General features: G+C 42.7%; 1 protein-coding gene across 4 annotated transcripts in view; it reads left to right on the top strand.

Moving 5' to 3' along the window:
- The window catches only part of LOC123951450 (maltase-glucoamylase, intestinal), a 97439-nt gene that overhangs the window by 48149 nt on the left and 25661 nt on the right, over positions 1 to 23629 (top strand). For all 4 annotated transcript variants that reach the window (XM_046020171.1, XM_046020173.1, XM_046020174.1 and 1 more), the window contains 17 exons: positions 275 to 359; positions 1110 to 1166; positions 1977 to 2101; positions 5256 to 5344; positions 6010 to 6059; positions 6613 to 6780; positions 10068 to 10220; positions 10564 to 10764; positions 12572 to 12726; positions 13697 to 13865; positions 14134 to 14230; positions 15062 to 15174; positions 16180 to 16305; positions 17295 to 17423; positions 17677 to 17787; positions 18097 to 18159; positions 23261 to 23395. In XM_046020171.1, the coding sequence (XP_045876127.1) occupies positions 275 to 359; positions 1110 to 1166; positions 1977 to 2101; positions 5256 to 5344; positions 6010 to 6059; positions 6613 to 6780; positions 10068 to 10220; positions 10564 to 10764; positions 12572 to 12726; positions 13697 to 13865; positions 14134 to 14230; positions 15062 to 15174; positions 16180 to 16305; positions 17295 to 17423; positions 17677 to 17787; positions 18097 to 18159; positions 23261 to 23395 (2026 nt within the window). The remainder of the gene's footprint in view (positions 1 to 274; positions 360 to 1109; positions 1167 to 1976; positions 2102 to 5255; positions 5345 to 6009; positions 6060 to 6612; positions 6781 to 10067; positions 10221 to 10563; positions 10765 to 12571; positions 12727 to 13696; positions 13866 to 14133; positions 14231 to 15061; positions 15175 to 16179; positions 16306 to 17294; positions 17424 to 17676; positions 17788 to 18096; positions 18160 to 23260; positions 23396 to 23629) is intronic.

Below are 23629 nucleotides of genomic sequence, written 5' to 3'. Positions count from 1 at the left end.
TTAAAGGGGCATATGGTGAATAGATTTAGAGTCTGGATCCTGCCTAGCATTCATTAACCAGAGAGAAGCGTCTGACCAAGGAGAAGAAAAGGAGAGTGCATGGGTTGGGGAAAGTGGATCTGTCTCCCAGGGCACAGAGGCAGGACTTGAGCAGGTGTCCCAGAACAATCCGGGGCACTACCACAGACAGGTGGCCTGCGTGTTTTAGACAGTTGGGGGGAGAGTTGTCAGGAAGCATTGGCCTGGATTTCAGCGACTGTCTCTCTGTCTCCAGGTTCTATGGGGACAGCAGTACGTGGGATGTGCACCAGCAGTTTTTATGGGGCCCTGGCCTCCTCATCACTCCAGTTCTGGATGAGGTAAGCGTCCCACAGAGGCACACGGAGGGTCTCTGCTTCTGTTTCTGCTACCCTCCGAACTCTTCTATTCCTAGACCCATTTATCTTCTCCTTATCCCAAGCCCGAGTCCAGCCTCCATGCCTGAGCTGGTACTGAAGACAGTGAGCTGAGGTGTGGGGACGTTGGAGATGGGTTACTCACAAGTCTTTTTTGTTTTTTTTTCTGACCAAGTTCCCAATAAGTGTAGAAGCATCCGCTGGTGGCTCTGGGTTTGGGAATGGTCCTATTCATCATCAGAGTCTCCTAGCAGATCCTACTTGCTCCTTGGGGTAGAGGCAGAATGGAGCCGGGGCCCAGCACTGTCTTTAAGGTTGGAGGGAATCAGGGTGTGATTGTTGCCTCCGCCTCTTAGCACCGTGTGGCCTGGGGCAAGTGCCTCAGCTGGAAAGGTGAGATCATGAGAGTACCTGCCACCAGCCAAAGGTGAGAGGATTACATGAGTTCATGTAAAGCTGGGATTTTTACCACAACATGTATTTCAATATTATTATTATTCCTAATGTGATTCCACTGGGATTTTCCCTTGTGTTGCAAATTATTGCTTCTATTACTCCTATTAGAAGAAAGGCATGATTTGATAACAGAGAAAAGAAAGACCACTTACGCTCTCTCAGTATATGGTGAAGAAACTCCCTTGGGAGTGCTAAGAAATGCATTTTACCCCCTTCAGAGGCTGGGTCACAAAGAACAATATTCTGTTTTAATTTCAGGGTGCAGAGAAAGTGGTAGCATATATGCCTGATGCTGTCTGGTACGATTATGAGACTGTGAGTAGCTTTGACTTTTCTAACGCCTCAAGACCACAGCTGCATAGATAAGATGCCTCCCTGGATAGAGGACGGTCTGTCCACACCCCGAAGAGTGTTTCTGTGCTGTTTTCTGTCATTTCATAGCACAGTGGATAAAGTGAGCCTAAGTCACTTCATGTTAGTCATGAAGAGATCTGAAAAAAAAAAAAAAAAAAAAAAAAAAAAAACAAAAAAAACAAAAACCAAAAAACTTTTGTACTTTATTCAACAGTAAGATAGGAGCAAATATTGGAGGGTCCAATGGAGAAATTAGCTGGGTCAGCAGTCAGCTAGCTTGTTTAAAACTATCAGTTCAGGGGCGCCTGGGTGGCTCAGCGGGTTAAAGCCTCTGCCTTCAGCTCAGGTCATGATCCCAGGGTCCTGGGATCGAGCCCCGCATCGGGCTCTCTGCTTAGCGGGGAGCCTTCTTCCTCCTCTCTCTCTCTCTCTCTGCCTGCCTCTCTGCCTACTTGTGATCTCTATCTGTCAAATAAATAAATCTTTAAAAAAAACAAAAAAAACAAAAAACAAACAAACAAAAAAAACCTATCAGTTCATCTAATATATGTCAGATAGCCTTGGCATGACGTAAACGCTCCCCCAAACTCCCAAGTGATGGCAAAAACCTGTTCTTACTTTGTTTCCTTCCTCTCACTTGATTGAATGACTAGACACTAAGTCAGCTTGGTGGAAAAATGAGAGAGCTGTGGATAGCTCAGCCCATGGGTAAGAGGGGGGTGCGAGGGTGCCAACCTGCCTAGGTGCTTGATGTGTGTCTGCCTGCATCAGGGGGCTCGAGTGAGATGGAGGAAGCAAAACGTGGAGATGGAACTTCCTGGAGACAAAATTGGACTTCACCTTCGTGGAGGCTACATCTTCCCCACGCAACAGCCAGCCACCACCACGGTGGCCAGGTAGAACACGGCGGGAGTTCCCTTCTAGGGGGAGGCTGCTGATGAAGCTGGTCATTTCCATCCCCCTTTGTTGCCCATGCAGAAAACGCTGAAGCTTTCCATGGTGTGTAGGGCGGAAGGGGACTGGGGTGTGCGTGACCCTTGCATTTCTGTTGACCCTTTCTGAGGAAGTTGTGATTTACAAGATGGATTTCGAAAGAACTTAATCCCTGTCCTTACTTAAACCTCCTGCATTTCTCCTCAAAGCACACTGGCTGCTGGGGTGGTCTTCCTTCCTGGTTTTCCCAGAACCGGTTTAATTTTAGTACTGAAAGTTTCATGTCTTGGGAAACCTCTCAGTTCCAGGCAAATGGGGTCTGTTGATCATCCTACCTGCTTGGCCAGATCATTCATCCATTGTGCTATTTTCTTGACTCATTCATTCTACTTCTAGGGAGAGGGAGTCTACTTTCCATTCCCCTATAATCTCAATTTCCCATTCCTTTCCTCCCAGTGAGCCGTTTCTTTCTTGTGATACAAAACAGTATACAAAAATTACTTGCTCACTTCAAATCTCCTTCATATTACTGATTTCTCCTTTATGACTCTTCGATTCTGAAATTCTAGACTCCATCTGTACTAAAGATGTACACACTTCTACATGTCTCTAAAAGTCTTATTTTTAATAGACTGGGAGTTCTTTGGAGGTTAGAAATCTTTTTTTTTAAGATTTTATTTATTTATTTGACAGAGATCACAAGTAGGCAGAGGAGGCAGGCAGAGAGAGAGGGGGAAGCAGGCTCCCCGCTGAGCAGAGAACCCGACGTGGGGCTCGATCCCAGGACCCTGGAATCATGACCTGAGCTGAAGGCAGAGGCTTTAACCCACTGAGCCACCCAGGCACCCCAGAAATCTTTTTTTTCTTCTAAACTTTCCTTACTACCTTAATTTTTCATATTGAAGACTTCTTACGATAATGAGGCAAAATTCTACATCCAGCACCAAATGTTTTCTTTGTATCTAATTGTTCAGCTTCAGGCTGGTCTGCATACTGATACCAAAATTATCTTTCCAAAACGAAGATTTTTTTTTCCTTGTTGCTCTCCTGTATGGAGTCCAAATTCTTTCATGAGTAGGGTGTTCGGGCCAATCACAATCTAGTTGCAAGTTAACGGTGCTTTTGGAGACATCTGAGTGCACTCCTATAGACCAGCCATGCCCCAAAGCTGGATGTTCTGAGACATACCCATCTTTTGGACAGCATTTGGGCTTCTGTACTTAGTAGCCTCTCCACCATCCTTTGCCTGGTGCATTCTTAATGACTTTCCAAATTAAAGATTTCGTTCACAAGAAAGCGTCCTTAATTCTTCCAGCAAAGGGAGTGATGCCACTGCAAACTTTCTTTTTATCCTTCTTTTGTATACTGTTCAATATGATTTTGTGCCTTAGCTGAGAAAATCCTATTGTCTCAAATCCTTTGGAAAGTCCAAATTATCGTTCATTGTTTTTGCCAACCTTCCTTCGTTGCTGGCTTATTACCTGGTGTGTTCAGTAACGTTTTTGTTTTTCAAGTGTAATGATCTTGAGGATCCAAACGTGGGTCTCATTCCTTCAGAGAGGATTTGCCTCTTCAGTTGCAAGTCAGGACTGCTGTCAACTTGAGGTCATCTGAAGCAACATTTAAGGATCGTGTGTTGGGTGGGTCTTTCAAGGTGCCTGGTGTCCCCCAGAATACTTAGTCAGCCACACTGCTGGAAGTGCCATTCTAGACTCCTGTACGTCTTTTGACTTTTGTGTCACTCTACTTTCTGCCTTGAGTATGCAGTGAACATGTTTAATCCTTCTCATAATATTTAAGCTCATCAATAGAGTTGTGATCTTGGGACACCTGGGTGGCTCAGGATCCCAGGACCCTGAGATCGAGCCCCGCATCGGGCTCTCTGCTCCGCGGGGAGCCTGCTTCCTCCTCTCTCTCTGCCTGCCTCTCTGCCTACTTGTGATCTCTCTCTCTGTCAAATAAATAAAATAAAATCTTTAAAAAAATAGAGTTGTGATCTATTCATCTTTGTATTTCTTAGACTTGCTAAAAAACAAGAGCTACTTAATACATGTGTGTTAAGAGAAAGCAGGTGATTTGATTGATAACGGAACCTGCCTTGCATCGGGCACAGTGGAGGGCTGATCTGGGAAAGAACAGAAAGTGTGAGGTTAGTGATGGACCAATGGGAGCAGGAAACGGGGGAGGAGGGGTCTGGGGAGTGGTGACACAGGAGAGATTCCATGTGAAATGGCTCTTTCTCTCCTTCTCTCCACCCATGTACTTACCACCTTCTTGAGCCATGTTTTGTGTTTCATATTTTAAATTATAAAGAAGAAAACTATTGTGTTTTATATTCCTCTCTAAGTGAATTAATAATAAATAATCAAATTAGGAAAATTGCTATTAAATAGATGGACTTTATTGTATTTTATTGCTTTCTGAGTCAAAATGGAATCACTTTCTTTGTCAGGAAATATATCCCCCCAACCATAGTTAAAACGTCCCCTGCACAAACTCTAAAATTAGGCTGAACCAATTATTGTGTAGAATGTCTTTCTCATCTAATGGTCTGTATTCTAAGTAATAGTTGCTTCAGCAACTTTTATAGTAGCAATTGCAATGATTCTGACACTAAAATTCTTGCTTCTTACATAGATGTTTATTGCTAATGTTTGCAGTATTTCTGTCTCCTGTGATGTTACTGATTCTGGAGAAAGATGCACCTGTTGTTTTTGCTTTTGTGCCTGGAGAAACACCAAGCCATCTGCTGCTAGTAACCTTTCCCATTTGAAATATGATAGCAAGAGTGCCTGGGTGGTGTAGTTGGTGAAGCATCCAACTCTTGGTTTAGGCTTAGGTTGTGATCTCAGGGTTGTGGGGTTGAGCGCCCTGTTGAGGCCAGCGTTCAGGAGGGAGTCTGTTTGGCATTCTCACTCTCTCCTCCTCTGCCCCTCCTGCTTGTGTGTTCTCTCTCTCTCTCAGACCGATTTTGGTCGGGGTGCAAAAAAAAAAAAAAAAAAAAAAAAGGAAAAGAAAACAAAGGGAAAGAAACCTGATGGCAACATTCCCAGCTCATTTGGCAAAGTTCTTTGAGTCGTAAGTGTTTATCTCCTTCCTAAACCTTGTTTCCCACAGCCGCCGGAACCCTCTCGGTCTTATCGTTGCCCTAGATGATAACAAAGAAGCAAAAGGCGAACTTTTCTGGGATGATGGGGAAACTAAAGGTGAGCACTGTTATGACAACCTGCGTTGGTGAGTGACTCCCACTGGTCATCCAGCCAGCGGAGAAATACCAGGCACAGCAGCGCTATTCACTCAAGAGGAAAATTTTCGTGTGGGTTGCACTGTTCATAGTTAGTGGTAAATGGACCACAAGTGGAAGGAGAACACATTTCTACCTCTTAGAATGCTCCCCTCAACAGGCAATATATACAGGCTCTCATTTTATTGTCAACAGGCATCTGAAAAAGATGTTTTCAAGATTGTTCCTGCCATTCACTGTAGATCTCTTCCTCCAAAATACTCCCACACGAAAGTCAGTGATAGGAAACACACACCATGGCAGCGAGGCAGAGTGAGAGTGTGTTCTTCTCGTGAGCCTGTATCCAGACATGCCTCTTTGTGTATTCTTCTGGCTCCAGTATACTGACAACTCTTGGGGCCCAGGCTTAGGCAATAGATTCACTTGAGGCATATGCCTTGGAAGCACTTGGAAGGGAATCATTTCAAGAGTAAGGTAGGAAGAAAAAGGGAAAACAGTGGCCTGGCCTTGGAGACTCTGTCTATAATCTTATCATTCTCAAGATGAAGCTTTCAGTACAGCCCAGGGGTGATGGGTTCTTCAGTGGTGGGCAGGCCAGAGGCTGACTCACCTTTCTCGCACTTTCAGATACTGTGGCCAATAAAGTTTATCTCTTTTGTGAGTTTTCTGCCACCCAAGTAAGTAGCACATTTTTATGATTCTTAGGTGTGGGCTTTTCTCTGACAGTTAGCTCATGTGTATAATTACATTTATGGCTTCATATGCCTTTATGACTGTAGATGAGCACATTTCTGGTTTCTTTTGGAAGATAAAAGAACTTTGTTTTTATTATTATCTGTTTTTAGTTAATTCCAGTTAATTAACATGCAGTGTTATATTAGTTTGAGGTGTACAATATAGTTATTCAGCACTTCCATAGATCACCCAGTGCTTAGATGGGGACATTTCAATTTATGACTTAACTCCCAATAATTGAATCATCCATGGTAATAAAAAAGAGACAATGATATGGTTAAATCAAAGTAGTCAGCTTTTTAAAAACAATTTCTCTGTGTGTGTTTCTCTCTTTTTCACTCAGGGGAGTATTAAAAAAAGTTTGTACTCCTTGAGCACATGTTAGCAGAGATAGCTAAGAGGCATTTGAAGCAGTTTTGGGAATCTGGTCCAGGATAGAATATTTGAGTGACTTGACAACCAATCATCAGACCTTTGTGCTTAACTGTTTTGCAGAACCGATTGGATGTGAAGATTTTGCAGTCAACTTACAAAGACCCCAATAATTTAGTATTTAAAGAGATTAAAATTCTTGGGACCCAGGAACCTACCGATGTTATCGTGAAACACAATGGTGTCCCAAGTCAGGTTTCTCCTAATGTCACTTATGATTCTAACCTACAGGTAAAAATCCATTTTGTTGAGATAGTTTATCAAGACTTTATAGCTTATCGTGTTCCTTCTTGCCAAAGTTCAAGGGTTTCTGAAGGACCAGGGCATACTCTGAGGTCTGGGGTGAGGAAATCAGAGGGTTAGGAGAGAAAAAAAGCAAGGGTTAAGCCAGAGCTAGAATGGATCAGGGAGCTGCTGAGAAACTGGAATAAGATTAAAATGGTCTCATCTATTTCTGTTCTCTTCTGTTCATTCCCTTATTTGCCCATCAGGCAAAGAGCCAAAGAGCTTTTGTCTAGATAAAGCATGCAAGGTGGTAATATCAGAATAAGTCCACCTGAGGATTGCAACTGGGACAGAAAAAGAGCACAGTGAGGAGTGTGGGGAACAGGATTAGAGTGAAAGCTACTGGCTGAAGCTAGAAAGGCAAAGTAGGAGGTGGGATCCCTATAATTAAAAATTTGAAGTCCATTTTTTTTTACAAAAAATTTAGAAAAATTTAGAAAATTTTTACAATTTACAAAAAATTTAGAAAATACATAGATTTTCTCTCCAACACATACATTGTAAAAAATATTTCAAGTCAAAGACTCTGATCAGCTTAGCTAATGTCTACTCATTGGTTAGATAGTGATAAAAAATAATTTTTCATCAGTTGTAATCAGACCTGATGCTCCTGAGCAAGTTGTAATCTGTTCCCCTGGTATCTTAGCACTTGAGGAATCCTTTCCCCCATCTTCACTTCAGGCCCTCCAGATGATCTGGGACTGGGAGCTGCTGGGTCAGCATGTTTGTGAGAGATATTCCAAATTTGGAGAAAATAAGTAAATCTGGCATTCCCTATAATGATGTATTGATGACATTGGCCATTTTGCCTTACAACATCCGCTGAGGATACCTATATTATAGAGTTAGACATAAAGCACAGTTGACCTTTGAACAGCATGAGGGACACTGAACCGCCCCCACCCCCATGCTGTCAACAATCTGTAAGTAACTTCCGATTCCCCAAATCTTAACTACTAATAGCCTACTACTGACCAAAAGCCTTATGGGTAAACTGTCAATTAACACATATTTTATGTATCATAAGAATTCGTACTCTAATCTTACGATAAAGCAAGCTAAAGAAAAGAAAATGTTATTAAGGGAATCATTAGGAAGAGAAAGCATTTGCAGGGGCACCTGGGTGGCTCAGCGGGTTAAAGCCTCTGCCTTCATTCAGCTCAGGTCGTGATCCCAGGGTCCTGGGATCGAGCCCCGCATTGGGCTCTCTGCTTGGCTGGGAGCCTGCTTCCTCCTCTCTCTCTCTCTGCCTACTTGTGATCTCTGTCTGTCAAATAAATAAATCTTTAAAAAAAAAAAAAGAAAAAAGAAAGCATTTGCAGTTCTGCACTGTATTTATTGAAAAAAACAAACCAAACATGCATGTAAGTGGACCCATGCAGTTCAAACCCCTGTTGTTCAAAGGACAACTGCATTGTATGGTTAGTTATGTGCACTGCAAAGTCCAAGCCATTTGAAAGGTGCATATGTTAAAAAAAACCTCAATAAATATTTGTTATATTAATTAATATAAGAGTGAAAGAATTGTTGGTGCTCGAATTTGGGTGGTGGGGAAACACAATTTATACACAGAAATCTATCAGGAAGGGGACAGACAGTCCAAACAACACAGAGGAAATGTTTGCTGACATTATACCTAATTTAATGTTCGAAGTCTAATGGCATAGCTGAGCAAAGCTGTTGGAGAAGTCAGGGTTTGAGCTGGACTTTGAGTGAGGGTGTTATCAGATAGATATTCAGCTAACAAGTGATAGGAAATGGAGCAAAATGGGACTTTGAACACATTGGGATTTTCTTCTTCATGCAATAACAAGTTTAGAAAGTGGTCAGTGGCCAGCATTGGTTCAGTGGCTCAAGGTCGTCAGGGTTAACTGGAAGTGACAGCTTAATACCAGTTGCTGTGGCCCTATTACTACAGAATAAAAGAGGAAGCAGAAAGAAAAAGTGCAGGGAAGTCCCTTAAATCAAAGTGAAGACTAGGCCAGCAACTCCCAGGGGACTTGCACTTGCCTCTTAAGGGCTACAGCTATGTTACACGGATTAACAATTAAGTTCTTAATTACGAACTTTAATATTCTAAGCTGAAATAGTGAGTCAGAAGGGAACCTTCATATAAGGCAGGCAACTAGCAGGACATTCCACAAAAGGACACCATTTTCCTGGAAAGAGCATTTGTCTAGAAAAAGTATGCAAGGTTGAGATATCAGAGTAAGACAGTCTAAGGGTTGAGACTAGCTTGACATTGGTCTGTGAGTATTCTATAACTAGAATAGGGAGGAGATCAGTTTGGACAAATAGTTTGTGATCAGATTTTAGAGGGTCTTAGATGCAAAAGTGAGATCTGATTCTTCAAGTGTGTCCTATGAATCCTTGAATCCAGGCTGTGCTATTATGAAAGCATTGCTTTGAGAGTGAGATTTGTAAAACAGGGAAATTTAAAGTGAATCTAGACTGAGAAAAGCCTAGAAAAGGGGTGATTATCCTTAAAGTGTGATTTTGTAACTCTGGGCAAATGAGGACCTGCACTATGGAAATTGCTAATTAAAGAAGAGATGAAAATACACAGAAAATATTAAATATTTTAATTAGTGAGACACAAAGAAGCAAGGTTTCAGATTTTGAGGCTTTGGTCTTGGAGAAATGAAGAGTTTGGGATGTTAGAAATGGAAAGAAATGTGATGATTTTTGCCAACTCCCCACTTTTGCAGTTGACGAAACTGAGACCCAAAGAACTGAAATGATTTAGCTAAGTGTCCCTAGTGGAATGGAGATGAGAACCCAAGCCACATGTTCTTACTCCATGTTCTTGCCACCACTCCAGACCAAGACAGGACAGTGGGCTAGGGAATGGAAGGCAAGAACAGAAGCTCGATTTTGGACGGCCCCGTGAGCTCATGTGTGGTATGCTACAAGGGAAAACACAGAGAGCTCTTTGTCCAAGAAAGGAAGAGGAAGGGGAATCAGGGAAGGAAAGACAATGGGTGATCACAGAAGGTCTTATTTGGCTTAGTTCTCTTCCAGATGTGGTGTATGAGATTCTGACAGCGTTAGCACACTTGCATTTTCGTTCTTCCCCTCCTTCCGTGTGGCTCTTCTCCTAGAAATGCCAGCGGAGTGCCACTTGGCTTGTGGAGTCTTCTCTGGTTTCTGTTCCCTTTTCTAAAAGAGGGTTCACATCTTGCAAGGACTTTGTCCTGGGGGTAAATTTCCTTGTCACTTGCCCATCCCTACAGGTTGCTCTAATCGGGGGAATCGATCTTATCCTGGGAGAAGCATACACAGTGGAGTGGACCCTGAAGATAAAGGATGCGGAAAAAATAGACTGTTTCCCTGATGAGAGCGGTGCTTCTGCAGAAAACTGTACTGCCCGTGGCTGTGTCTGGGAGGTAACCGTACCGACAACACCAGTGTGCATCAAAATCCTTGACACTCAACCTAGACTTTCATGAGTACCTAGACATCAGTACCTATGTCACTCCTTAAAGCCCACAGAAAGGCAGGACGTCCAAAGGAACCTGGGTCTGTATCTGGATATAGGGATAGGAGTGGGATTTTCCCCCCAAATATTTTGCAAGGAGACCAGGAATTTAAAGTGTTGTTACTACCAAAGCATCTATAAGGAAGTGAGTAATGGTTTGGCTTTATCTCCCTGTAAATGGCTTTTTCTAGCCCTTTGTATTTGATAATTCTAGGGTTGCATGCCGAGCTGACCTTAGCTTTTCTTTCCAGGTATCCACTTCCCCAGGAGTCCCGTTTTGTTATTTCGTCGATGATCTATACTCTGTCGATGATGTTCAGTACCACTCACATGGAGCCACTGCGACACTGTCTTTAAAGTCTTCTGTCTATGCCTCCGCTCTGCCCTCAGTTCCTGTGACCTCCCTCCGTCTGCATGTGACTTATCATAAGAATGACATGCTGCAGTTTAAGGTATGTGTCTGCAGTACCCATATGTATCAAGTGCCTACTGGGCACTTGGCTGTTCCATTACTTTTTGCTAGTTGAGGTCACAGAACCCTAAAATAAGTTTGCTCCTCTGAGCTAACCATGCCAAAGTATACTAGATCATTATCCTGGGGGCACTGAAAGACCACTGATGAACCAGTGCTGTCCGTTCTGATGTGCATTTGAAAAGATCACTGTGCCTACTGTAAGGAAAATGGTTGGCAGGACAAGAGTGTAAAAGGAGAGGCCAGCCAGGAGGCTACAAGTTAGGTTGTCCTTGTGGGTGACCAAGTGTAGACCAGGTATAAGAAAGGAGAAGGATGGTGGGAGAATTGAGAAGGTAGAATCACAGGATCCGGTGATGACTGCAAGTTGGCAACGAGGGAGAGGGAGGCATCGAGAACGATTGCCATGTTTCTGGCTCTCTATGTGGGTGACAGTGACATTCCCTGAAATGGGAACATTGGACAGGTTTGGGCTTGGGCAGAATAAGATGATGGGTTCAGTTTGGGATGCTGAATTTGGGATAGCTGAGAAATAGCCACGAGAGTGTAGCGATCTCTTTCTTTCCTATGATTTTATTTCCTATGATTTAACCTAAGGATTAGTGACAGCCTGTTCTTATGTCTATTTCTCTAATAACTTGAAAGTTTCTCAAAGACAGGAATTTGTCCATTCATCTTTGTGTTTCTGAAATCTGACACTGAGCCTAATGGACAGCTAACACTCAGATGTTTAATGAGAGAATAAATGAAAGACGTTGGACATTGCCCAAAAGTTTCATCACAACCTGCTATCAACCTAGACTGAGTCCTTTTACATCTTCTAATGCAGGGAAGATGCTCTTTGATATTCCTGTCCTCACCATAGTGCTGGCCTGTGGTAGGCACCTAGTGAGCTTGAACTAAATGAATTTGCTTGCATTTCCCGCTTCAACCCTTTCCTCCTCTACCTCCTGATCAAACAGTAGCTCTTCCCCCAGTCTTTGCCTCTTTCTGACCCAGCTTTAATACCCTGGGCCTTTGCATTTATCTCTCTACCAGGAATGACTTTATCCCCTTGTTGTGCTGGGTTAACAGCTGCAAAGGTATTAACACAGCCTGTATTTTGCCCATGACATCACCTCAGTCTTCTAGAAGCTGTGTTGGGCATTTTCTTCTTTATAATCTCACAGCACTCCCACAGAGCTGTACATGAGCGGATCATCACCCAGATATTGTGGGCACCTCTTTTACTTCCCATTAACATGTGAATTTCTTAATTCAGCAAGAGTTAAACAGCAAACTCTTAAAACAGCAAGAGTGTGTTATCTGATTTAGTGTGTCTAGTGTCTATAGTTTTGGGCAGGGGTAGAGTACGTACTCGGTAAATCAATGTAGATGCCATTTCTTGCTAGGACATCTATGATTATTTTCATCAAATAGAGTTCATATTTTTTTTACTTTTTTTTCAAATCAGAAAAGTTTTCAGATATTCACATACAACCACAGACAAATAAGTAATATATTTATATCTACCAAACTGATATCGTACAGATTTTCAAAGATATCAACAATATCAAAGCAGATGTGTTACTGTAATAGGGGCCTTAAAAATGAGATGACAGGCTCAGGTCAAAATGTTAAGTCTAACATTGTTCTTTGATATAATAACTAAATCGCTGGCATCATGAGCTTAATGGAGACAAAGAAATACAGCATTCACACTCTGTGTCAAGGATACCAAGTTTCTGGTAAGGTATATAGTTTTCTAGAGTACTATATTTTCCTAATTTTCTTTGCGCTCACCCTAGATTTATGATCCCAACAATAATCGGTATGAAGTCCCGGTTCCTCTCAACATACCCACAGTTCCTTCCAGCACCTCTGAGAGTCAACTCTACAATGTCCTTATTAAGAAGAATCCATTTGGGATTGAAATTCGCCGGAAGAATACAGGCACTGTAATGTAGGTGGCTCCTCGTCTGATTTGAAATTGATGGTTCCCCGCACTGCCAGGTCCATTGTCCTTGGAGATATCCTGGCTCAAAACATCACACTATCCATTTCCAGATTTATGAATACATTATTCCTCTGGGGCCTGTTCTTATGGGAAATCTTTAGTTCCCTGGCACTAATTACTGAGACACTTAGATGTACTAGGGATTCATTGAACCAGTGTTTATGGGGTGGTTAGTGTATATTATCTCTGTATTAGGTAGTTCTAGAAGATGAGGTTTCTCTTCTCATGACAAAAATTAATGATCAATAACAAAGATAACATAAGTTAAAATATAAATAAGGAAGTTTTAGATAGTGACAACTGAAATGTAGGAAAAAGAACAGGGTAATAAAAAGTTATGGGGAATTTACTGCTTTTGATTCTGGGGTCAGAGTAGGTGTCTCAGAGAAGGTGACATTTGAAATAATACTTAGATGAGAAGGATCCACCCCTGTGGAGATTTGGGGGAAGGGAGAGGACATCCCAGACAGATGGAATAAGAAGTGCACAAGCCGTAAAACAGAAGCACACTTGCCATGTTGAGGGGGAAATGCTTGTTGTGTTGGAGCACATTGTAGCTGGATGGCTGTGGGTGTTAAGTAGCGAAGGGACGGTAGAGAAGACCAAGAGTGGCACCCTGGTCTGGTATGGGGCAGTAGCACCCAAGGTATGAAAAGTGATTGGACTTGGCATCCAGGAGACAGAACTGAAGGGAGGCAGTGAGAGAGGAAACCAGAAGAATGAAGGCTAACTCCTGGGCTGGTAGCACGTGCATCAGAGATTATTTTAATTAAATAGACTTTGTGGTTTTTTGGGAAGATTAACAGGGCTCTGGGTGGGAGAGGGAATCAAGAGTTCTGTTGTCCTTGAAAAGTCAGCTGCTTGAAGCCAACAGGATGCCCATTTCTTTTCTAAATACACCCTTTTGTTGTTGCAGTTGGGACTCTCAGCTCCTTGGTTTTACCTTCAATGACATGTTCATCCGCATCTCCACTCGCCTTCCCTCCCAGTACCTCTATGGCTTTGGGGAAACTGAGCACACAGCCTTCCGGAGAGACTTGAACTGGCACACGTGGGGGATGTTCTCCAGGGACCAGCCCCCGGGGGTAAGGACAGAGCATCTGGGATCTGTGTCTACTTCTTTTTAGGCACTCTGTACACTCCATGCTTCAACTTCCCAGATTCACCTTAGATGGTCACATTTCCACATTGAGATGACTGGGTCAGTGCTCAGTCTCCTTTGTTTTTTTATATATTTAGTTCATTGCACAGAGAAAACAGGACATACCTTGCCAATCATTTTCTTCGTGGAGTTTCTTTCTTGGCCACTAGGTCTTTTAACCTCTTACCACTTTCCCCCCACGACTCTCCCAGTACAAGAAGAATTCCTATGGCGTCCACCCCTACTACATGGCGCTGGAGGAGGATGGCAGTGCCCATGGGGTGCTCCTGCTAAACAGCAATGCCATGGGTAAGACGATGCCAGCATCTCCCCTTGTTTCTGTGAACCAGTCATTTTTGAGTAACAGTGTGCTCGAACTAGCTGCCCTGAAGTCCAAATTATTATCTTGCGGACAGTGTTTTTGTTTTTATATTTCGTTTCCTGTATAGCCTTTCTGTTTATTTCAGTTTAGTAACATGTGGTAACAAGAGTTAACTCTTATTTGGCAAACATATAAGAAGGGATGTAAGAAGGTATAGAAAGAACAAGTGAGTCCCAAATATCCTGGGGGTCAGCCCGTGGGAGCCATCTTTTAAATTTGAATTAATGGTGAAGCTATGGTTAGGAGTGCCCACTCAGGGTGTATGAGGGTGTGAAGAAAACTTATACGGAGTATTGGAAAGAGGGTGGAAAAACGGGGTGGGTGGAAAGCATGCATGTAAAAACTGGTCAGATCAGAATCAGGTCTATCCCTGACTTAACAGTTTCATGTGAATGTCAGTTTCCTGGTTTTGACAATGTACAGCGTTATATAAGATGTGGTCATTGAGGGAAGCTGGGTAAAGTGTACAAAGGAACTGTAGTACATTTTTGCAACGTCTTCTAAGTCTTAAACTATTCTAAAATAAAAGATATAGTAATAACTTTAAAAGAACAGAATGACAGAGGGCAAAAAATGCAGGGGTAGCCACCTCGTAGACTTTCATTTAACTTCTTCAATTCGATGTAGGTATAGTACAAATACTTTCTCTTAATACTCCATAGTAAAGAGGCATAGGGAGAAGGAAAAGGTAAGAATCTGAGGGGTTATTCCTCACCTCGAAGGTTTCCAGCTTGAGTGGTGTTTTCCTGTATTTTCAGACGTGACCTTCCAACCCCTTCCTGCCTTGACATACCGCACCACAGGAGGAATTCTGGACTTTTATGTGTTCTTGGGGCCAGCTCCAGAGCTTGTCACTCAGCAGTATACTGAGGTAGGAGGACATTAAACTGATTATCAGCTACTCCTACAGTAGGTTCTGAGTACTCAATCCACCTTGATTAGCATAACTCTCCGATGACACCTGGAATCGTTGATCCTTCTGGAAGAGAGACTCTGAAATGAAGAGCAAAAAAATATATGCCAATAACCCCTGAATGTGCAGCCTCTCAAAGCGCTGCAGAGGAGCCGCAGTAGTATGGTGCCAGTGGTGGTGTTGGCGGCGGTGGCGGTGGAGGTGGTGGCGATGGGACGGGGGGCGGTGGAGCTGGTGGTGGTGGTGGCCGTGGAAGTGGCAGTGGTCATGGCTAGGGCTGGTCATGGTGCAGGTGGTGCAGGTGGTGGCTGAAGCGGTGCAGGTGGTGGTGCAGGTGCCGGTGGGTATGAAGAAGGTGGTAGTAGAGGTGGGGCGTGTGGGGCAGAGGGTGGCGACGTGATGTGGTGATGGTGCTGGTGGTGCTGGTGGTCCTCGTGGTCACGACCGTCACTTTGGCAGCAGCAACAAACACTTACATCACCTACTATGGGTCCCCGATCATTTTACATATATGAACTCGTCCAGTCCTCACGAAGAACACTGATGAAGCAAAGACTATTATTATCGCCAGTTTACAAGTGAAGGAACTGGGGAACGAGAGGTTTTTAACTTCTGCACAGGGCCACATAGCCAGCAGAGTTTAGAGCCCGTATGGGAGGCCAGGCATTTTGCCTCCAGATTCTGAGTTCTGAACCAGTAAGCTCGACTGCCACGAGGAATCAGAGTAAAATCAGATTTTCCAAAATTCAGAGTAAAATCAGACTTTCCAAAATTCTTAGGGAAGTAAGTAAAGTCTAGCAGAAAGCTTTCTCCAAGGTATCCCCGTGGCTCTACATCCTCTCAGTGTCTCTCCATTTCTTGATTATCTAAGGTGGGATGCGAGAAAGATGTTCTTAATTATATGTCAACAATTTTAATCCCGAGTCTCCTTTTTAAGGACTGAAATTTCTGTTTATTTTCTAGCTGATCGGTCGGCCAGTGATGGTTCCTTATTGGTCCTTGGGGTTTCAGCTGTGTCGCTATGGATACCAGAATGACTCTGAGATTGCCAGCTTGTATGATGAGATGGTGGCTGCCCAGATCCCTTATGTATGTTCTTCACATGGGTAGATTGGCTTCGGTACCTCATGGCTGATACTAGTCTTCTCTGTATCTGGATTAGCTTGGCTTGAATTGCGGGGGGGCACTTCCTATAACTATATGACTTTAAAACACTTGGTCAAAAACACCTTTGGTATCTTAAGAATAGAAGGTTGCCCAAACAGTAGTTTTGCTTAACTGAAAAGAAAATGACCCAAATTTAGTCAGATCACCATAGGTGCAGATATAACCGCACTTCCAAAACTTGGCTGGCATAGTGTTCCCTCAGCTTTGAGCTAAAGTTGAAGATAGGGATCTTGGTTATCAGTTTCCTGATGAAATAAAGAAACAAATTCTGTCCTTCTCTTGAGGGCAAGAGGGGTCCAAGAATCAGAGAATTAATCCCCTGAACTTCTTACATATTAAATTTTATTCAATATATTTTTCTATTATTTACAATTGTAGCTATTAATGGTAAGCATGGTATGCAGTATTTCATTTTTAATAAGAAAGCTATGTCTGATAACCTCCACGATTGGATACTCTAAAGCAATCACAGATGCCTTTTTTTTTTTTTTAAGTAAGAGGTAGATTTTCCATCCATCCAGTTATATTAGTGCTGGGGAGTTTACATAATGTTCTTTTCTCTAAAAGTGAACCACCAGTCCCAGGGGCAGCCTCTTTGGCAAGGTAACCACAGTCACTCCTACTGGTCTTTCACAAAGCACTTTCTCATCCTCTCTTTTCATTTATCCTCCCAATAGTCTTGGCAGAGAGATAGGCATTATCATCCTATTTTTGCCGATTTAGTTTTTTTCTTCTATTTTACTACTGAAAATTTGAAAATTTCCTAGAATCCAGTACCTGATACCTGAAGTTAGAATAAGTCAAAAGGAAGCCTTCTGAAATTCACCACTGGTTAGTATAAGCTTGTTCTCACCTGGAACCTGGTCTTTCCCAAGCAGGAGCCACTCACTTTTCTCCTGTGCTCCCCCCAGGACGTGCAGTACTCGGATATCGACTACATGGAGCGGCAGCTGGACTTCACCCTCAGCCCCAAGTTCCTGGGATTTCCAGCCCTGATTAATCGCATGAAGGATGACGGGATGCGGGTCATCCTCATTCTGGTTAGTCCCTCTGTGAATGGGTGAAGTTTGTTAGAGAGAGTGAATGGGCTTTGGTGAAGAAAGCTCTCTTTTATGTTTCCTTCCATGAGTGGAGAAGTTGAGGTTCAGAAAGAAAGGTGTATTTCCCAGGATTCACAGAAGCATTATGGTTCAGGTGGGAGCTGGTGCCTTTCTGTTCGAAGAGTTGTTCTTTTTTCTGTCCCAAGTTGTTCTCTGGGTTTGGACTTCTACCTAGTCTGTGCTTTGATTTCAGGACCCAGCTATTTCTGGTAATGAGACAGAGCCCTATCCTGCATTCACTCGGGGTGTGGAAGATGATGTCTTCATCAAAGCTCCAAATGATGGAGGCATTGTCTGGGGAAAGGTATGACCAGTGCGGTATCCACTAATCCCCAGCCTGGGGTGGGCAACAGCGTGTTTGTGCATGTTGTTTTGGGGCCTTTTCCATTGGGGTTTAGGGCTCAGGCGTTCTCATTTTGTCCATCAATACTTGTCATCACAGTTAAGGAATTTTTAGGGAATATATATATATATGTGGGTGCCTTGTGGGATCTACTTTTCTAGATCAAAATCAAGGTATTATCACCTACGACCATGGTTTATAGTTTCTGAGGAAGTGCTGTATGAGATAAATTATCTAGTGCATTGCTTTTGAACAGTTTTCTCTCCACAGGTGTGGCCTGATTTCCCTGATGTCGTTATAAATGGGTCTCTAGACTGGGAGACTCAAGTGGAGGTAAAGGGCCCTTTGTGGACATGGGTGAAGTCCGGGCTGCTGGGAAGGGGCAGCCACTCTCAGGATAGTGGATTTCCCCATGCGTGTGCCCTCAGGAATACACTGAGGGACTATGTTCTGTGTGTCCATCTGTGTGAAATGATTACCATAATCAGGTTAATTAACACATCCATCATCTCACGTATTTACCATTTGTTGGTATGTGGTGAGAATACTTAAGATACGGCACCTGGGTGGCTCAGTTGTTAAGCGTCTGCCTTCAGCTCAGGTCATGATCCCGGGGTCCTGGGAATCTAGCACTGCATCAGGATCCCTGCTCAGTGGGGAGCCTGCTTCTCTCCCTCTGCCACTCCCTCTGCTTGTGATCTCTCCATATCTCTCTGGAATAAATAAAATCTTAAAAAAAAGAATACTTAAGATCTTCAATCATAGCAACTTTTATGTATACAAGATAGTATTTTTAATTGTAGTCACCAGGCTATACATTAAATCTCCAGAACTTAGTTATCTTAAAAATAAAAGCTTATACCCTTAGACCAGCATCTCCTCATTTCCAGCACTTCCTTACCTCTGGTAGACACCATGCTGCTGTCTTTTTCTATGAGCTCAAACTTTTTTTTTTATTCCACATATAAGTGAGATCATATAGTATTTATTTTTCTTTGTAGAGGTTTTTCATTTAGCATAATGTCCTCTAAGTTCAGGTATGCTGTGGCAAATGGCAGGGTTTCCTCCTTTCTCATGGCTGAATAATATTTCATTGTGTGTATATATGTATGCCATATCTTCTTTACCCATTCACCCACTGACAGATGCTTGGCTTTCTTGGCTGTTGGGAATGATGCTGCAATGAACATGAGAGTACGAATGTCTCTTTAGATATTTCTTTCATTTTACTCAGGATATATATCCAGAAGTGGGATTGCTAGATCACATGGTAATTCTATGTTTAATTTTTTGAGGAACCTCCATATTATTTTCCATATAACTATGCAAATTTAAATTACCAGGAAGTGCACAAGGTGCATGTTTTTTTGTGCATGTCTTCATGAACAGTCATTATCTCTTGTCTTTTTGGTAAAAGTTATCCTGATAGGTAGAAGATATCTCATTGTGGTTTTGATTTGCATTTCCCTGATGATTACTAATGTTGAGTGCCTTTTCTTTTACCTGTTGGCCATCTATATGTTTTCTTTAGGAATATATCTATTCGGGTCCTTTGTCCCCTTTTTAATGTTTATTTTTTTGCTATTGAATTGTATAAATTCCTTATATACTTTGGAAGTTAATCTCTTATCATATACAGGGTTTGCAAGTATTTTGTCCCATTTCCTAGTTGACCTTATTTCATTATTTCCTCTGCCGTGCAGAAGCTTTGTAGTTCTATATAGTCCCACTAGTTTATTTTTGCTTCTGTTGCTTGTGCTTGCGGTGTCAGATTCTGTCCCAGCATCATTGCCGAGACCAACGTCAAGGAGCTATTCCCCTGTTTTCTTCTAGAAATCTCATGGTTTCTGGTCTTATAATTAAGTCTTGGGGAACCTGAGTGACTCAGTCATTTAAGCATCTGACTCCTGATCTCAGCTCAGGTCTTGATCTCAGGGTCATGAGTTCAAGCCCCACACTAGGCTCCATGCTGGGTGTGGAGCCTACTTAAAAATAAATAAATAAATAAATATAAAAAAAGAAATTTTAAAAAATTAAGTCTTTAATTCAGGTTGAAGATTTTTTGTGAGTGGTGTAAGATTAAGGGTTCAGTTTCATTCCTTTACATGTGGATATCCAGTTTTCCTAGAACTGTTGATTGAGGAGACTATTGTTTTCCCACTGTGTGCTCTTGACATGTTTGCCAAAGATTAGTTGATGGCACATGTGTAGATTTCTTTCTGGACTTTCTATTCTGTGTCATTGGTCTATGTATTTTTTTTTTTTTTTGGCTAGTACCATGATTTTTAAATCCTACTGGGAAAGGGACCACTTCAGTAAAGAAGAGGTTGGCTACCCTATAATTCATAAGCCATTGAGGGCATTTGGAAATCTGTGGGGCAGTTTTGATTATTATAGGGGAGCACCAAATGGCATTTAATGGACAGTGACCAGGAATGCTCAGAGTTCTGATTGTGGGGGATGTTCCCTGAAGAATTCTCCTGCCCCAGATGCCAGATCTGTTTTTTACTAGAGATTCTAATGCAGGCACCCTAATAAAGTCATGATATGTATTTGATAGCACGTAAGAGATTCTCAGTAGATAGAATAATTATGACTACTTACATTAATAAGACCCACTTCATGATGCTGGTGGGGACAAAGCTACTGATATCCAGGTCTGGCCCGGCTCTGGGTAGTATAAAGCAAGCAAACAAACAAGCAAACAGTAGGCAGCCTGTGGAAAGCAGATCGCTGAGTCTGAAGCTCAGATTGAATTCAGGAAGTCCAGGGTTGGGGGCTAAGAACTGAATTTTGCTAGCACGTGCATAGTGGGTTGTGAATGTGATCCTGTGACCAAACATGCAGATGGGTGCATCGTGAGTGGAGATCAAGGGGAGTGACGGGAGAAGTTGCAAGGCTGGAGCTGAACAGAGATGGTAGTGAGGCAGAGCCAGCACCTTGGAGAATGGCAAAGCATGTATTTCTTGCGTAAGTCATCAGAGCACTTTTCAGTGAGACTAATGAATTAGAATTGGTCAAGTTTCTTACTTGTATCCCCTATGGGATTCAGTTGTGACTCAGGCATGGCTGGAACTGTGACTTTGTTTACCCTAATCCTCTATCTCCCTCTTCTACACCATGTTTCTAACCCTGCCTGAGCTAGAGCTCTGTTTCTGGTGAGAGGTTCTCTTCTTTTGGTTCCATGTTTCTACCTCTATTTTCTAGCAAAAAGCCATCTTGGGATGTCTCCCTTTCAAAAGATTCTCAGAGATGTTGTTCACCACCCCTCACTTCACTGTGAGCTGGATCCCTGCATTTTGTTTCATTTCTCTTTTCTTCTTTATGTTCTTTTTTTGCCTTTTATCTAGACATTGGGTTCTTTTTAAAAATTTTTTTCTATTTCTTTTCAGCTTAACAGTATTCATTGTTTTTGCACCACACCCAGTACTTCATGCAATATGTGCCCTCCCTATTACCCACCACCTGGTTCCCCCAACCTCCCACCCCCGCCCCTTCAAAACCCTCAGGTTGTTTTTCAGAGTCCACAGTCTCTCATGGTTCACCTCCCCTTCCAATTTCCCTCAACTTCCTTCTCCTCTCCATCTCCCCATGTCCTCCATGTCATTTGTTATGCTCCACAAATAAGTGAAACCATATGATACTTGACTCTCTCTGCTTGACTTATTTCACTCAGCATAATCTCTTCCAGTCTGGTCCATGTTGCTACAAAAGTTGGGTATTCATCCTTTCTGATGGAGGCATAATACTCCATTGTGTATATGTACCACATCTTCCTTATCCATTCATCCATTGAAGGGCATCTTGGTTCTTTCCACAGTTTGGTGACCGTGGCCATTGCTGCTATAAACATTGGGGGTACAGATGGCCCTTCTTTTCACTACATCTGTATCTTTGGGGTAAATACCCAGTAGTGCAATTGCAGGGTCATAGGGAAGCTCTATTTTTAATTTCTTGAGGAATTTCCACACTGTTCTCCAAAGTGGCTGGGTTCTTACTTGCCTTTTGTCCATTGTATATAAGAACAGGAGGTTTCCTAAACCAAGTCCTCTTTCTGTTGTCCCCCCTCCTCCTTACCTCCCTCCCCCAGGACCCTCTCCTCCCACCAGTAGCATTACTTAACTCTTTAACTCTTAAAATGCACTGAGTCTCATGAAACAGGCTGAGAGTTGCTGGGGGGAGGGGGGGTTGGGAGAGGGGGGTGGGGTTATGGACATTGGGGAGGGTATGTGCTATGGTGAGTGCTGTGAAGTGTGTAAACCTGGCGATTCACAGACCTGTACCCCTGGAGATAAAAATACATTATATGTTTATAAAAAAATTAAAAAATTATTTTAAAAAATGCACTGAGGAACACAGAGGAACCTATTTACCGGACATACAAAGGACCATGAAGTACCATTACAAGCAGCATGGGATGTATAGAAATTTATAACTATTTGCTGCTGCTGCCGCTCGGAGGTGTGAACTCACAGTTATTCACTGAGCATCTATTTCACATTAGGTTTGAAGCTAAGCACTTGGGGGGGAGTACACAGGTCAACCAGAAGAGTATAAAACAAGATCCTTGCTCTCAAAATCCTAATAATATAGTTAAGCTTTGGATCCAGGTTAAAGTAAAGACACAGCTTTTATTATTTGGGGGAAGATAAAGAGAAGAGAGCAGTGTTAAAACTTCCTCTTTAGCTCCTCCCAAGTGACTTGACACACAAGTACAGTTGTCCAGTGATTTCTGAAACTGTAGAAAACACATGGGCACCAGTGAAATGTCTCACCCCTCACCTCCTTTCCCCAGTGGGAGTGAGACAGGAGAGGATCGTCTGGGTGTTGCCTTCCATCCTGTCGACAGTCCATCTGATGTCTTTTTTTTTAAAAAATATTTTATTTATTTATTTGACAGAGAGAGAGTAGGCAGAGAGGCAGGCAGAGAGAGAGGGAGAAACAGGCTCCCCACTGAGCAGAGAGCCCGATGCGGGGCTCGATCCCAGGACCCTGAGATCATGACCCGAGCCGAAGGTAGAGGCTTAAACCACTGAGCCACCCAGGCGCCCCCATCTGATGTCTTTTAAGCTGCAGTCTCTCCTGGCTTCTGCTTTGTCTGAGCCAAGCTTCGGAAATGGCAGGACAGAGGTTGAAAGTTAAGCATCTAGCACACGGGACAGTGAGTTTAGGGTGTTGGTTGGTACTGTTCATGTTGATACAAAAAGGAGGACAGTCCATGGATACTTTCCAAATGCTAAGCAGGTGTCTAATTTGTGCTAATGTCTCTTCTGTGCGCTCATATTTCGAGTAAGCTGCAAACGTTACCTAGGCTCTATTTGGATTATCTATCATCATACATTACAGGGATGTCCATGAGTTACGCTCTCAGGAAATGTTGGTTGGCTGTCGAATATAATTTGGGGGACCAATAAACTATATTTAATTTTTACAGCTATACCGAGCTTATGTGGCCTTTCCCGACTTTTTCCGTAACTCAACTACCACGTGGTGGAAGAGGGAGTTGCAAGAGCTCTACACCAACCCACGGAATCCAGAGAGGAGCTTGAAGTTTGACGGCATGTGGATTGTGAGTGTGGGGGTTCGTGTCTGTGCACTTGGGTGGGTGTGTTTCTGTATTTGTGTGTCTAAGCTTATATATCATGACCTTTAATCAAGAGGAATAATAATCATCCAAGAAAGACTTTAGACCCATCCGATTGCAATTCCTCCAATCAGAAGTGGAACATCCCTAACACTCCTTGTATCTTACAACTCGCCTGAAGTTCCTGCTGTAAAACGCCAGGGTGATTACTAGGAATTT

The sequence above is a fragment of the Meles meles genome, chromosome 10 (assembly GCF_922984935.1).
Source record: "Meles meles chromosome 10, mMelMel3.1 paternal haplotype, whole genome shotgun sequence".
Lineage (NCBI taxonomy): Eukaryota > Metazoa > Chordata > Mammalia > Carnivora > Mustelidae > Meles > Meles meles.
The sequence above is the reverse complement of the archived record's forward strand: the minus strand, read 5'-3'. Positions and strand labels throughout refer to the sequence as shown.